Source organism: Denticeps clupeoides, unplaced genomic scaffold (assembly GCF_900700375.1).
Source record: "Denticeps clupeoides unplaced genomic scaffold, fDenClu1.1, whole genome shotgun sequence".
Lineage (NCBI taxonomy): Eukaryota > Metazoa > Chordata > Actinopteri > Clupeiformes > Denticipitidae > Denticeps > Denticeps clupeoides.
Genome location: NW_021629759.1, coordinates 1 through 13,424, shown reverse-complemented (window position 1 = coordinate 13,424; position 13,424 = coordinate 1). Strand labels below are relative to the sequence as shown.

Below are 13,424 nucleotides of genomic sequence, written 5' to 3'. Positions count from 1 at the left end.
TCCAACAGTCTTGAAGGAGTTCCCAGAGGTGTTTAGCACTTGTTGGGGTCCAAACCATCTTGGACTGGGTTCAGGTCCGGTGACTGTGGAGGTCAGGTCTCCACTTTTTGTGAAGTACAGAACTCCACATGTGTTCATTCATAGTTTTGATGCCTTCAGTGAGAATCTACAAACGTAAATGGTCATGAAAATTAAGAAAACACATAGAATGAGAAGGTGTGGTCCAAATGTTTGGCCTGTACTGTACGGATCTGGCTTGACTGTGAACTTGATTGTGATTCTTCAGTAGCAGAGGACGGAATTTATGCTCTGGATGTTCACACTTCATGAGAATCTGATACAGGCCTCATCTGTTGAGAAGGTGGATAGACGCACATGCAGGTGAAATATCAAACCCTGAACTTCCCCTCCCTGCACCCATCACCATCAACCTATACCTTCTGGCTCTCTCCTGATGTGATTATTATCTGAAGACCCAGAAGACCCAGGTTCAAATCCACTTACTACCATTCTGTCCCTGAGCAAGACACTTAAACCTGAGTGTCTCCAGGGGGGAGACTGTCCCTGTCACTACTGATGTAAGTCGCTCTGGATAAGGGCGTCTGATAACTGCTGTAAATGTAAATCTCTCCTGCACACTCCTCTGACCACATCCACGGGTTGAGGAAGTCTAGACAACCAGCAAGATCTGATGAATGGTGGCATGATGATGGAAGAACAGGAACATGAAGTGGGAAAAGATGTTCTTCCCCCAGCAGTTCCCCCCAGAAAGGAGAACTGAATGACACAAGCACTGTGGCACCAAGAACATGAAGCAGCTCCACCTACAGGCTTTTTGAAAAAAGGATCTGAAACATGCAACAGAACATAACTCTAATGTGCGGCTGAGGTCCACCTCTTCAGTCCCATATGACGACTTTTAAACCCACTTTCTATGCCCATACTGCCAGGCTGTCATGCTGATGGTTAGTGGGATCTGGTCTACTGGAATCTTTCATTAGAGATACTTCTAATTGGCTACATGAACATCTGTCCTCCTTAAAATAAAGATCAATAAAGAATCTACAGTATCTTTCTATCTATTTGACCATTGACCAATGCATGTTCAGAATCACGTTTACTGGCAAAGTATGTGAGTGAACACATACAGGAATGAATTGATATTAAAAAAGAAAAATGCAAAGATTACAGAACAATGCGAGTGTAGATAAAGTGCAGTTGCGGTTAAAGTGGGTGGTTTATCAGTGTGACAGTTCAGCGGGAAGGACGGTGTTCCTGTCTGCAGGATTCTGTATCTTCTGCCAGAGGGCAGCAGGTCTGGTGTCCAGGGTGTGAGGGATCTGTGATGACCTTCCCTGCCCGTTTCCGGGTTCTCGATAGGGACAGGTCCTGTCCGTGTTACCAGACTGAGGGAGCGTGGACAGACTTGGCGAATTAGATGCATGTCACACCTCCTTCTGCACACACTCAGGGTGGAGAAGGATATTAAGGCTACTGGAACTTTGTCGAGGAGATCTGTATGATTGTAATTGGATCCATGCAGGCAGTCTTTATTTGCACCTAGACAGGAGAAGCTCTGACCGTATCAGAATAAAGGCATCGTTTCACAGTCTCTATGAAATGGTTATTAGAATTTGGATGAGATCCTGTTCATGTGTATGAATGAAGTGAGTGCATCTCACACAGCAAACTGCCAAATCTGTGAATAAACGTAACATTAAAAAAAAATCGGATCGGGATGCAAGCCGGTGCCTTTAATTTGGACGTTTTCCCACTGTGAATACATTGCATTATACTGGATTATAACTCAGTAGTAATGTCCAGACAGCTCCACACGTTCACCTCTGGCTCCTGTTTAACGTGGCAGCACCTGCAACTAGCTGGTCAAACCGGTCCAGCTTGTGTGGAAGGTGAATCTTTCATTAACCCATGGAGTGACCGCACAGGAGAGTGCAGGAACATGAGAGGAGCGTGGAGGTCTAAAAGCCTGTCAAATCCACCTTCAGCAGGTCATGGTGTGGTCAGACTGTACAGATCTGCTGGGAAAAGACAATTCTCTTCAAGAGCTCCGAACATTCTGATAGGACAATAAATGATTGCTTCTGTAGTAAACATCTCGGACACAGACCACGTGGAGGGCCAAGCTCAATGGAAGACAGTCCCTCTCCAGAAACTGTCCTAGAGACATTTGAAATTTATTATGTATTAAGTTTGTGAATTCCATACATCATCTGCACCAGTAGCATTTAACTCATTGCACATTTTATCAACAAAATATTTTTCAAAATCTTCAAGCCGCTGCTCCACCAGGGTCCTGATGAGTTGTTTTTTTATATATTAACCTTCTCGATCAGCAGCAGCACCAGACCTGTGATTCACTCAGAGGTAAGCTGAGAGAACATCAGGAGATCAGAGTTCCAACTGAAGAGGAGACAGCACCACTCCTGTGCGCCTGAGCACAGTGTCAGATGTTCCTCAGCCTGGAATACTGTGGTCGGTCCATGAGGTAGTTGGTGATCCAGGCAAGGTCCATCCGTATCCTGTATCTGGATGGCCAAACCCAACCACACTCAACACAACTGAGGATTCTTCTGGAATGTTAGTGGAGGAGTTTTTCTGATTTCTCTGGTGACTGGTTTCATGATAAAAACTGGGTTCTCCTCCGGTCACCCTGAAGACAGTGGGGGCCAAAATGAGGAGGACTACAGAGCAACAACATCTTCAGAAGCCCACAAGATGAACACAGGAAAAACCTCCAGCCAGCCTCCTCAACAGTGCCAGGGTTCCGATCATTGGGCGGGTGCCCCCGTTCGTTTCCATGGAGTCCATGAGGTCCATGGACCTGTTGTTGTTGATTACTTCCCTCTTGTGTTTGTCTACGTTTACCACGGTCTCTGTTCGGAGTAAATCCTCCGTCTTTTGGGCTCTTCCTTCATGCCTGCACTATCCACTCTGTAGGAAATGTCCCCTCAGAGGATGAGAAGAGCTGTGGTTTAGACTCCGCCATCATGACCTTCCATCTGGACACCAGTGAATACAGCAGCTTGAAGAGGAGGGCTTTCATCCTCTCGTGGTGCTGGGGCACGTCCTCACCCATCCCCTCCAAGTTGGACATTCTGCGGCTCACCTTCCAGCTACATGGGGCTACCACCAGCTACTAAGACCCAGGTTCAAATCCCACCTACTACCATCGTGTCCCTCAGCAAGACACTTAACCCCTTCAGGGGGGGACTCTCCCTGTAACTACTGACTGGGCGTCTGGTAAATGCTGTAAATGTAAGCTACATGTCACAGGGGGCGGGGAGTCCCTGCCTTGTCTCCCCCCAGACACGCCCCTCCGGATCACACCTAGGGAACAACCCACCAAGACACGCCTGCTCTGTCTGAGCAGACACACACAAGATATGGAAACAGTAACACTCACAGAGAAAGCATGAATCCGCGTTTCAGATGTTCTTTTAATGTCACATTCATAAAACATATTTACCTCTATCCACACAGTCTGATACATGTTTAAAAAGAGTGGAGGGAGAATCTTATAACATCTGGAATGAATATCTCGGGGTTATTAGAATAGCCAGGTCACTCTGTCACCACCTTCATCAGCCTTCGACCGTCTCACCTTGGGGCTTTCAGGCTGAGGAGATGGAGAAGATCAGTGTATCGTGTGTGTGTGCGTTGAGTGTCAGGAGTTCAGATGGACAGATTTGGGTGGAACTGGTGGTGGAACTGAATCAGGTTCTCTAGTTTCTTCATGTTGTCTTGTCTTCAGCAGCAGAGTTTATTTCCACTCCTCTGGTTTTTCAGTGTAAGGCTACACGATGGACTGTCATTATGTCTGGTTTTATTGAGAGTTTGCTGTCTTTCTGAACAAAGAGTGACAAATTCACCTCTCCAGAGAACTCCACTCAGTACACTGAAGAGGACATTGACAGAAGACATCATGAGTTCTGTGTACTGTGCATTTTTTGAATATATTCATTTAAATTTAAATCTCACCCTGAGATTGTGATCATGTCTATTCGACATGAAACTGAATCCTGCATGATGAACTGAGGAGTTCAGGGGAGGAGGTCTTCAGAAGAAAGGTAGTGATGGAGCTGCATGAAGACACCTCCTCCTCCTCCCTCTCTCTGTGGTGCATACCAGGACGCTGTGTAAATATAATATGGGTTTATGAGATTAAAGTAGTGAAGTGATTGTCACTTCTACTCCTGCACCATAAAGAGCATCCTGACAGGAAACATCTCAACCTGGTTCGGGAACAGCACCATGCAGGACAGTCAAGCCCTACAGAGGGTGGTTCCATCAGCTGAACGCACCATCTGTACCAAGCTCCCTGACCTTCAATCCATCTACAGCAAGCGGTGCTGCACCAGGGCCAGGAAGATAGTGAAGGACCTCACCCACCCCAACAATGGACTCTTCTCTCTGCTGCGATCAGGGAAGCGCTTTCGCTCCCTGAAGTCCAACACAGAGAGAATGAGGAGGAGCTTCTTCCTGCAGGCTGTCCGAGCTCTCAACAACAACACTACATAGAACTCCAACACACTCCAGCACTTTCACCTTCAATCACTCTGGATCTTTGCACAAATCACTTTGCGCTTTTTACTTACTGCTCTTTATTTTTTTATTTTTTAAATATTGTCTTCCATTGTATACTTGCATCATTTGCAATACTGTGGTCTGTAGCAGTCGCAAAAAGCATTTCAGTGCACATCATACCGTGTGACTATGTATGTGACAAATAAAATTTGAATTTAACCACTAGACCCAAGTTTTTGCCAGTCGTTGTATTTTTTTAATTTACTCTGTATTATTTTCACAGCCGTTAATTCTTTCTTTAGAATCTTTGGTTGTGGGGATCTATTCTGAATATTATGTAATGTATGTTATGGATGTTGCATGTGTGTGTGTGTGTGTGTGTGTGTATGGACAGTGACAAAAATATGAGGTAGATGGAATGCAATGGAAGCAGTTTATTAAGAAGTCCAAATGAAATAATCCATCTTTGCACATTCAACATCAACCTGAGTTACAGCGAGCTATCTATGTGAAACCGGCCTGATACTGTGCTTCTTTTTGATTGGTTGTCCATTGTTAGACGATGACGTCTGCCCCGCCCACTGCACTTGTGTTTGATTGCTCTGGGGCTCTCCTGGTGCCTTTGCTGGGAATTATGGGCAATTCTTCACTTCAAATTCCGGTCTCAGGGTGGAGAGACATGTCACTTGTCCAGCTGATCTCCTCACTCCCGTGTCCACGTCCGTGTGCTGGGGGGCGCTGTCATCCTCTCTGCCCGTCTCCCTCCTCCTTGATCTCCCTCGACCTCGTGGCTCCGCCTCTTCACTGTGTGCCTCCGGAGTGCGGACTCCTCCCCCTCCTGCCTGTCCCTCCTTCAGCCCCTCCCTCTTGTCCTCCTCTTCACTGCTTCTGCCCTCTGAACCTAAATCTGGAACCAAATTCAACTGCCAGAAAACGTTCTCACCAGGACATCACTACAGAAGACAGAGTTGCACTGAAACACCAACCTGTCTGTTCGGGAGAGTTCGGTTCTTCGGTGTCGTCAGCACTGTTCCTGCGTTCTTCACGACAAACACAAACATGGTTTCATCAGTCAACTTCCGAAAAGTTCTGACCATCCTACGCTGATACAGATGCAAGTTTATCCATCTTCACACAATTTCGAACATGATAACAGCAATCAGCATTGGGTTCAGAACCTGACGGAACCCACTAACCAGCAGAGATGTTCTCCTTGTTCACTGAGCGAGTTTCTGCAGGAACAAGAACTCTGGGACAGTTGCAGTCTGGCTTGTTTTTTATCTTCTACCGAATCTGTCCTATTTCAACCCACCATCCAATCTGCCTCTGCCCTTTGACCTCAAGGAATCACTGGAATCTATAAAGACAAGAGGAGCATTTCCGATGAAGAACCGAGCTGCAGCTCCACCAAGTGGATGAACAGAGAGCAAACCTTGGCTTTCTACTGATGACTTCTCAGCCGATTCAGCACCTTCAGGAACATAAAGAATCAGAGGGTCACTTCACCTTCATCCATTCACCACCAACCCCACCCACTCCGTGACATCCTGACCTGTGACATCATCGGAGTTGCTGCTGTCATGGGAAGCCCCGCCTGCACCATCTGCAGCAAGGGAAAAGACGACTGTAAAACGTATATACACACACACACACACACTTGCTTGCTTACATTCAGATGGCTGAGGTGGACTGGACGTCCCACAAACTGCTGAAAGAAGAATCATCTGAGCGTGATCATTAGACCCCACCCCCTAGCCCTCCAGACTCCACCCACAACCCACCTTCCTGCCTGTCTGAAGGTCCGTCCTCGGGACCTGCAGGGAACAGAAATGTGTGGTTTATGGTTTTTATAACGTGTGACGCGTGTGAGTCGGGAGCAGCTCACACCGCAGCTAAAATAAATACCTGTGATGTCCTCGGGCCCATCAGATGGAAGTCTCATGTCCAGAGCTTCTAATCAATCATTTATCATTTAATTCATCAGTTAAGATGTATTTAAACATACGTAACAAAATGAATATATTTTGCGATAAGACACTCACCATTCAGGAAGTCAATCAAAGCTCTTCTGTCTGAAAGGAGAACTTCAGTGAGACGCTTTTCACAGCCAGAAGGACAGACAGACGCTCTTTGTGGTTTTTTCCTTGTTACCTTTCACTGTTGCTGAGGTGACCACAGACAGCAGAATGAGGAGCGGCGTGGTGAACGGAGACGTCCTGCGGGTTCAGAAGTCAGAGAAAGACTCTGGTCTCAAACGCTGCTTCTAAAAGAAGTTCTAAATAGCAGCCTGACTTACAGCAGCATGGCGGCCTGGTGTCCCGATGTCCTGTGGAGGTCCTTACTGACCACCGGCCTTATAAACACGAAGCCCTTCACGCCTCCTGCTCACCCGCTCGGCCATCACTTCCTTCTGAAGTCACACCTGAAACCCGACCAGGAGGACTTCAGGTACCCTGCCTGTCTGTTCATTCAGAGCGGCAATCATAGGACGCCTTCAGGGCGTCGGCCTCTTCCTGCTCTGGACTTTCAGGGGGTGGGGGTTCAGGGCAACGAGAGAAGGGGTGACCGTTTCCCATCCAAAACCCGAGAAGGTCCTCCAGTGGACACAGCTGACCAGCCATGGACAATGATGCCCCACAGCAGTAAAGATCTCCACCCGAGCTCATGTCACGTGACCCTCAACCTTTTCTAAATGGGCTTTCTGCAGATGCCGTGGGAGCTTGCTCGAGAACGTTCAGGTCTCCAATAACCACAACCCCCTCTTCACATCCAAAGCTATCATCTCACACAGTTCCTGCTCCACCCTTATCATAAGGGCATAAATTCAACGCAAATCTTATTTCTTCACCGAAAAACGACTAAACTCGCTTCGAACGGGCCTTCCTCTTAGACCACACCCTTACGGTTCCTGTTCCACCGCAGGTTCTTCACTGCCTTGGTTCCAGTGTTTGTGTGCCTGTCCTGTATATTTATAATTTCTCTGTGTTATTCTATTAGTGTTAAATATGAACACACAATAAAAGAGAAGAAAAAAAAGGTACCTGCTCTCTGTTCTGCAGCCCGGGACCGACTGCAGGTGAACGGTTCTGTTCTCACCAGGTCATCTATGTGTACAGAAAACTAACAGTTTCCTTACAAATAATATCCTGGATATTTCACAGCAGTTTTATAATAAACCCAAAAAAAACGAGAACACAGAAGGCTTCCGGTCGCCAGAAGACCCCGCCAGACAGTGGGCGGGGCATACGGAACCAACACAATTCAACCAACCCGTGTCGCTGTTATAAAACACACTTTATTGAGTTGCTGCTCTACACACTTCAGTCTCTGAGAGCAACACCCGCAGCTGAGCTCCGGCACGGAGCCCCCGCTGGGAGAACCCAGGGCCGACGGGACCAGGACTGGGTCCGATCAGGGCTGTGCTCCGGCCGCCGCGGGGACCTGCGGGGCCAGGGCGTTGGGGGCGGAGATGACGGGAGAGCCGGCGGCGGTGGGCTGAGCCGTACAGGGGATGGATGTGATACCTGCGGACGACAGAAACACCTTTTTTACGGTGTTACCTTTAAAGATGCCACATGACGATAACTATTACTGTCATTATTATTACTACTGTAATATATTATTATTAATGTATAGATGGCACCCTCAGTCTTCCCTTGTCTGCCACTGTGGTCACAATGAAGCCAAGCGCTTCTTTACTTTACTTTTACTTTTACTTTACTTGACTTTTATCCAAAGCGACTTACAAGAGGAGGACGCCAGCAATTCTCGTTCGGTTTCTATCAATTTTCATCATATTTCCACGTCTTATCTACTGAGAGACTTGCGTTTGTCTCATTACCTCTGGCAGTTTGTTCGTTGTTCGTATATTAAAAAAAAAAAAAAACAGCCTACTCTCCGTGGCATCGCTCCGCTACTTGAGAAACACTGACCGGCCATGATGCTGGACAGCTGACTGCGGTGGAGTTGGGAGGCAGCGTGGCTGTGGGAGCTCCTCGCGCCTGGTCCTTCACGATGGGGACTGCACACACAAAACGAAGATCAGCAAGTCAAATCTGGACTCGTCGCTTCGCACGCGAAAGGGCAGGGGTCACCGTACAGAAGTAGGCGTGGTCCATGGCCTCTCTGGCGGTCAGCCGGGCCTGGTGGTCGTAGCGCAGCAGTTTGTCCAGGAAGTCCAGAGCCTCATTGCTGACCAGGTGCTGGTTCTCGCTGTGCACGAAGCGCTCCCATCGCTTCCGGGAGTGTCTGAAGAGAAACGAACGGAGAACGTCAGGAGAACGTCCGGCTCAGCAGGACCCACAGAAGGCCGTGACGAGCACAACTCCTACCTGCCCAGGATGTCGTTGAAGCGCGGGTCCAGCTCAATGTTGTATTTGTCGATGTAGTCATACAGGTCCTCAGTGCCCAAAACTTTGGCAATGCGAACAAGCTGCAGATAGGAATCATATATATATATAAATATACATATATATTTAAAAAATATCTCCAAAAGTTGCTGCACTGTGCAGCATGTCCCACCTGATCATAGTTGTCATGGCCGTGGAAAAAAGGCTCCTTCCGGAAAATCATACTGGCCAACATGCAGCCCAGACTCCACATGTCCAGACTGTAGTCATACATCTATTTACAAAAAACGTGTCTGTTATGCACGTTGCAAGGGGGAAAAATTCAGAAGTGCACCGAACCTTCCTCACCTGATAGTCCACCAGAAGCTCCGGACCCTTGAAGTACCTGGACGCCACGCGGACGTTGTACTCCTGGTTGGGATGGTAGAACTCGGCCAGGCCCCAGTCGATCAGGCGCAACTTCAGGAAGGCAACAGAGTCTTCGTTTAAAAAACCAACCAATCAGAATAAAGGCGAGGGGAGGAGCCGGGGGCGGCGTGCAGTACCTTTCTGTGTCGTGGTCGATCATGACGTTGTGCGGTTTGACATCACGGTGCATGATGCCCATGCTGTGGCAGTAGTCCAGGGCCTTAAGGAGACAAGCAGACACAAACTAGGTCATATATATTCTAGGGGTGCGTTATTGCAAGGATCTCACAATAATGTATGTATCTCAATGTATTGTGATACTGTACATATTTTGTACAGTTCACTGAAAATGTAAAAAAGCAGTAACTCAAAGTACCCGGCTGTACAGCGCCATCTACAGGAGTGGAGGTCGTAGTCGCACACGGACATCACTTTACATAATTTACATTTATGGAATTTATCAGACCCAACACATTTATACCACAATTATTTTCTCAAATTGACGATATAGTCCGATATAAGCTCAACGTTTCATTAACATTTAAAGCCAAATTTCATGGGCTCTCTCATAATAGGAAGCATCAAACAGAGAGGCATCAGAGGAGAACTAAATCATGCTCAGCATCACTTTCACTGCCCGATTTGTTGCACGCGTGATCGTGTTTAAATTCTGGAGCGCTGCGATGATCAACTGGGTCACTAATTGCGACCGAATAATTACCACAGTGGGTCGGCCTCAATTCAGGGCCAGATCCTGTGGAGGATGCAGTCTGACCTTTGTGGCTCTGCACATCGTAAAATACGTCTCCCAGAGCACATTCTCCATCCACCTTCTACGGAGGGACTATTGACCACATTTGACCAAACGAATCATCGTCTGGAACTGCACCGCAGAGAGTGAGGACATCTAAGAAGATCCGTCCTCAATAGATATTTACCCCTTGACGTAGCCCAGTTTGTCTGTGGCTCACATGCACTTTATGTCAGTATGTTTAAATGTTACCACGTAGCACCGGGTTCCAGAAAAACACCGCTTTGTTCCACTATGTACTGTCGAACATGTACAGGGTGGGCCATTTATATGGATAATTAAAAATGGGAATGGTTGGTGATATTAACGTCCTGTTTGTGGCACATTAGTATGGTGGGCAGCGGTGGCCTAGTGGTTAAGGAATTGGCCCCGTAATCAGAAGGTTGCCGGTTCGAATCCCGATCTGCCAAGGCGCCACTGAGGTGCAACTGAGCAAAGTACCGTCCCCACACACTGCTCCCCGGGCGCCTGTCATGGTGCCCACTGCTTACTCAGGGTGATGGGTTAAATGCAGAGGACAAATTTCACTGTGTGCTGTGCTGCCGTGTATCACGTGTGACAATCACTTTCACTTTTTTTCACTTTCACTTTCATGTGAGGGGGCAAACATTTCAAGATGGGTGGTGACCATAGTGGCCATTTTGAAGTCGGTCATCTAACTTTTGTTTTTCAATAGGAATAGGGTCATGTGACCCATCAAATTTATTGGTAATTTCACAAGAAAAACAATGGTGTGCTTGGTTTTAACGTAACATTATTCTTCATGAGTTATTTACAAGTTTCTGACCACTTATAAAATGTCACCAACCCCATTTCCCATTTTATTAAGTTGGATCATATAAATGGCCCAACCTGTATGTAGCTGAACTGACAATAAAGCTCAACATTTTTTATTTACCCTGAAGGAACATGCAGCCAACGTTCTTAAAATCCTGTGCAATGAATTCTGGGTTAAGTCTGGTCGTGCACTGTATGACCTGTGACTTGCCTTCAAGATCTCGTACATGTAGAACCGGATGTCGTAGTCTGACAGCGTCTGGTACAGTTGCTATACAGAGAAACAAATGAGAGTTTAGTTGAGGAAAAAAGCCGGACCATAAGGGGAGGGCGGAGCAGAAGGTTGGGCGTGGCCGTTTACCTTGAAGTCTGTGTTGTTGACATGTTCAAAAGCCAGCGCAGGGGTTCGAGACTGATCAACACGAACCAGAGACAGAGGGAAAAAAAACATTAACACTCAGCACCACAGAGTCGATATTCTTGCTGATATTTTACACACACACACACCACGCACACACACACCACACACAACACACACACACACATATATACAAAAATGCATATTTATAGATCATTAGCACTACATAACTATTATTGAGATGATCTTCCAATTGCCACTAAATCAACCCAGACTCATCCGGTCATGGAGCCCACTAAACCTCTTAAGGAGTCTCATGTAGTATCAGGAACCAGGAAGTACGAAACAAGGCGAAGCATCAGAAGTTCTGAACGTTTCTCCACAGCATTGCAATCTGGAGCCTCGTAATTCTGAATGTGACGTGATGGTCAACACCATCAGCCTTAGCGGGCATTGAGTAGCCACGAAAGCCGCCCGGGGGGATCTGGATCAGACCCACTAGGCAACACAGCACCCCAAAAACCATCAGTGGTGCGCGGTGTGCTCAGAACCGGCAACATGGGCAGCCTGTGCAGACCAGTGTCTGGCAGGTCCAGACCCCTACAGACCAGGAACATCCCACAAGGCTACTACCACCCTCTTGATAATAATACACTTTATAATCAATGATAATGTCATGTTATGAGGGTGTTAGTAGCCTAGCGGGTAACACACTCGCCTATGAACCAGAAGACCCAGGTTCAAACCCCACTTACTACCATCGTGTCCCTGAGCAAGACACTCAACCCTGAGTGTCTCCAGGGGGGACTGTCCCTGTAACTACTGATTGTAACTCACCACTGGATCCTTCACAATGTCCAGAAGGGAGATGATGTTAGGACCTCCTCGCAGGTTCTCCAGATCTTTATCTCACGCTTGATCTTCTTCTTCTTCACCGGCTGCAAACAAATAGACAGGAAGAAGTTTTTTCCTGCTGGACGTGGGATTAGGGCCCGAGAACCGAGGTTCCACGTCCGACTCACCTTCAGGATCTTGACCACCACCTTCTCGTTGTTCGTGATGTTGATTGCTTCGAACACCTCGCTGTATTTCCCGCGGCCGAGTTTCCGAACCAGCTGATATCATCCTGATTCCTACAGAACATGCGAGAAACGTCACACGCCGGCCGCGCATGGACAGGAACCGAGCAGAACGCCTCTTACCCCCACTCCACCCGTGGGACTCGTAGTCCCAGTATTCCCGGTCGCAGCGTGTTCACGTCCGGATAAACGCGGGAGCGGCTGGGCACTGGGCCGGACATCTTCTGCTAAAGATCTCAGGAGCACCTGCAAGACAGAGCGTTCACGGCTGAATTCTACCCGGTTAGAACCGAGACCCGACCCCCTGACCGGGCAGCAGCTACCTTGGAGGTTCCCTCTGAACACGGGTGGCAGGTGGAACGCGGCTTTGTAGAAGAGCATAAGCTGTGGGTGCGGAGAACAAGGTGGAACCTTGAGGAACGCAGAAACGCACACCCAGGGCCGGGCCGATACGCAGGACATCCAGCGGACTAGAACCCCAACCCGAGGCAGGAGGACGTCATCACTCGGTGTCCCTCGTACCCTGCAGGAACACAGCAGGTGAGGAACATGGAACTGGCCAGATGGGTTCTGGTACCTTCATCTGAACATCAGGGTGAAAGTGGGTTAAAACTGACTTTTTTTGTTGTTATGGCACCATGACCGACGGGAACCCAGCAGCATGCAGAACCCCACATAGAACCGACCAGATGGGTTCTGGTAGCTTCAGCGGAACATCAGGCTGAAAATAGGTTAAAACTGACTTTTTTGTTGTAATTGCACCATGAATTGACCGACGGGAACCCAGCACCGGCAGAACCCCGCATAGAACGGCCAGGTGGGTTCTGGTACCTTCAGCAGAACATCAGCCTGAAAGTGGATTAAAATGGACTTTTTGTTGTTATGGCACCATGAATTGACTGACAGGAACCCAGCAGCTACCAATTCTGCCTGCAGAACCCCACATAGAACCGGCCAGGTGGGTTCTGGTACCTTCAGCAGAACATCAGCCTGAAAGTGGATTAAAATTGACTTTTTGTGTTATGGCACCATGAATTGACTGACAGGAACCCAGCAGCTACCAATTCTGCCTGCAGAACCCCCATAGAACCGGCCAG

At 47.9% G+C, this 13,424-nt stretch overlaps 1 protein-coding gene and 1 pseudogene across 10 annotated transcripts; both read right to left on the bottom strand.

The window, feature by feature from the left end:
* Window positions 1-4,964: 4,964 nt before the first annotated feature.
* LOC114773586 (uncharacterized) lies at window positions 4,965-6,993 on the bottom strand. Of its 10 annotated transcripts, XM_028965860.1 has the most exons (12): window positions 6,842-6,993; window positions 6,697-6,761; window positions 6,588-6,617; window positions 6,451-6,498; window positions 6,327-6,359; window positions 6,215-6,253; window positions 6,098-6,148; window positions 5,978-6,016; window positions 5,858-5,902; window positions 5,742-5,777; window positions 5,532-5,585; window positions 4,965-5,452 (listed from the first exon to the last, which is right to left on the bottom strand). In XM_028965860.1, exons 1-12 carry the CDS (start codon window positions 6,847-6,849, stop codon window positions 5,178-5,180), a joined length of 723 nt encoding a protein of 240 aa, XP_028821693.1. In that variant the 5' UTR covers window positions 6,850-6,993; the 3' UTR covers window positions 4,965-5,177. The 10 variants fall into 10 exon arrangements, with proteins under 10 accessions (XP_028821693.1, XP_028821686.1, XP_028821687.1 ...); XM_028965853.1 differs by having other exon boundaries at window positions 5,858-6,016; XM_028965854.1 differs by having other exon boundaries at window positions 5,858-6,016; window positions 6,215-6,250.
* Window positions 6,994-7,956: 963 nt separating this feature from the next.
* LOC114773585 (casein kinase II subunit alpha-like) lies at window positions 7,957-12,729 on the bottom strand (annotated as a pseudogene).
* Between the last annotated feature and the right edge of the window lie 695 nt (window positions 12,730-13,424).

Bases quoted from the DNA above. Each gene is read 5' to 3' on its own strand.
- LOC114773586 (XM_028965853.1), bottom strand. The intron at 6,254-6,326 runs GTGGGTTGTGGG...TTCTTCTTTCAG, and splicing joins ACCTTCAGACAGGCAGGAAG to CAGTTTGTGGGACGTCCAGT. The intron at 5,778-5,857 runs GTGGGTTGAAAT...TTGTTCCTGCAG, and splicing joins GGGCAGAGGCAGATTGGATG to AAACTCGCTCAGTGAACAAG.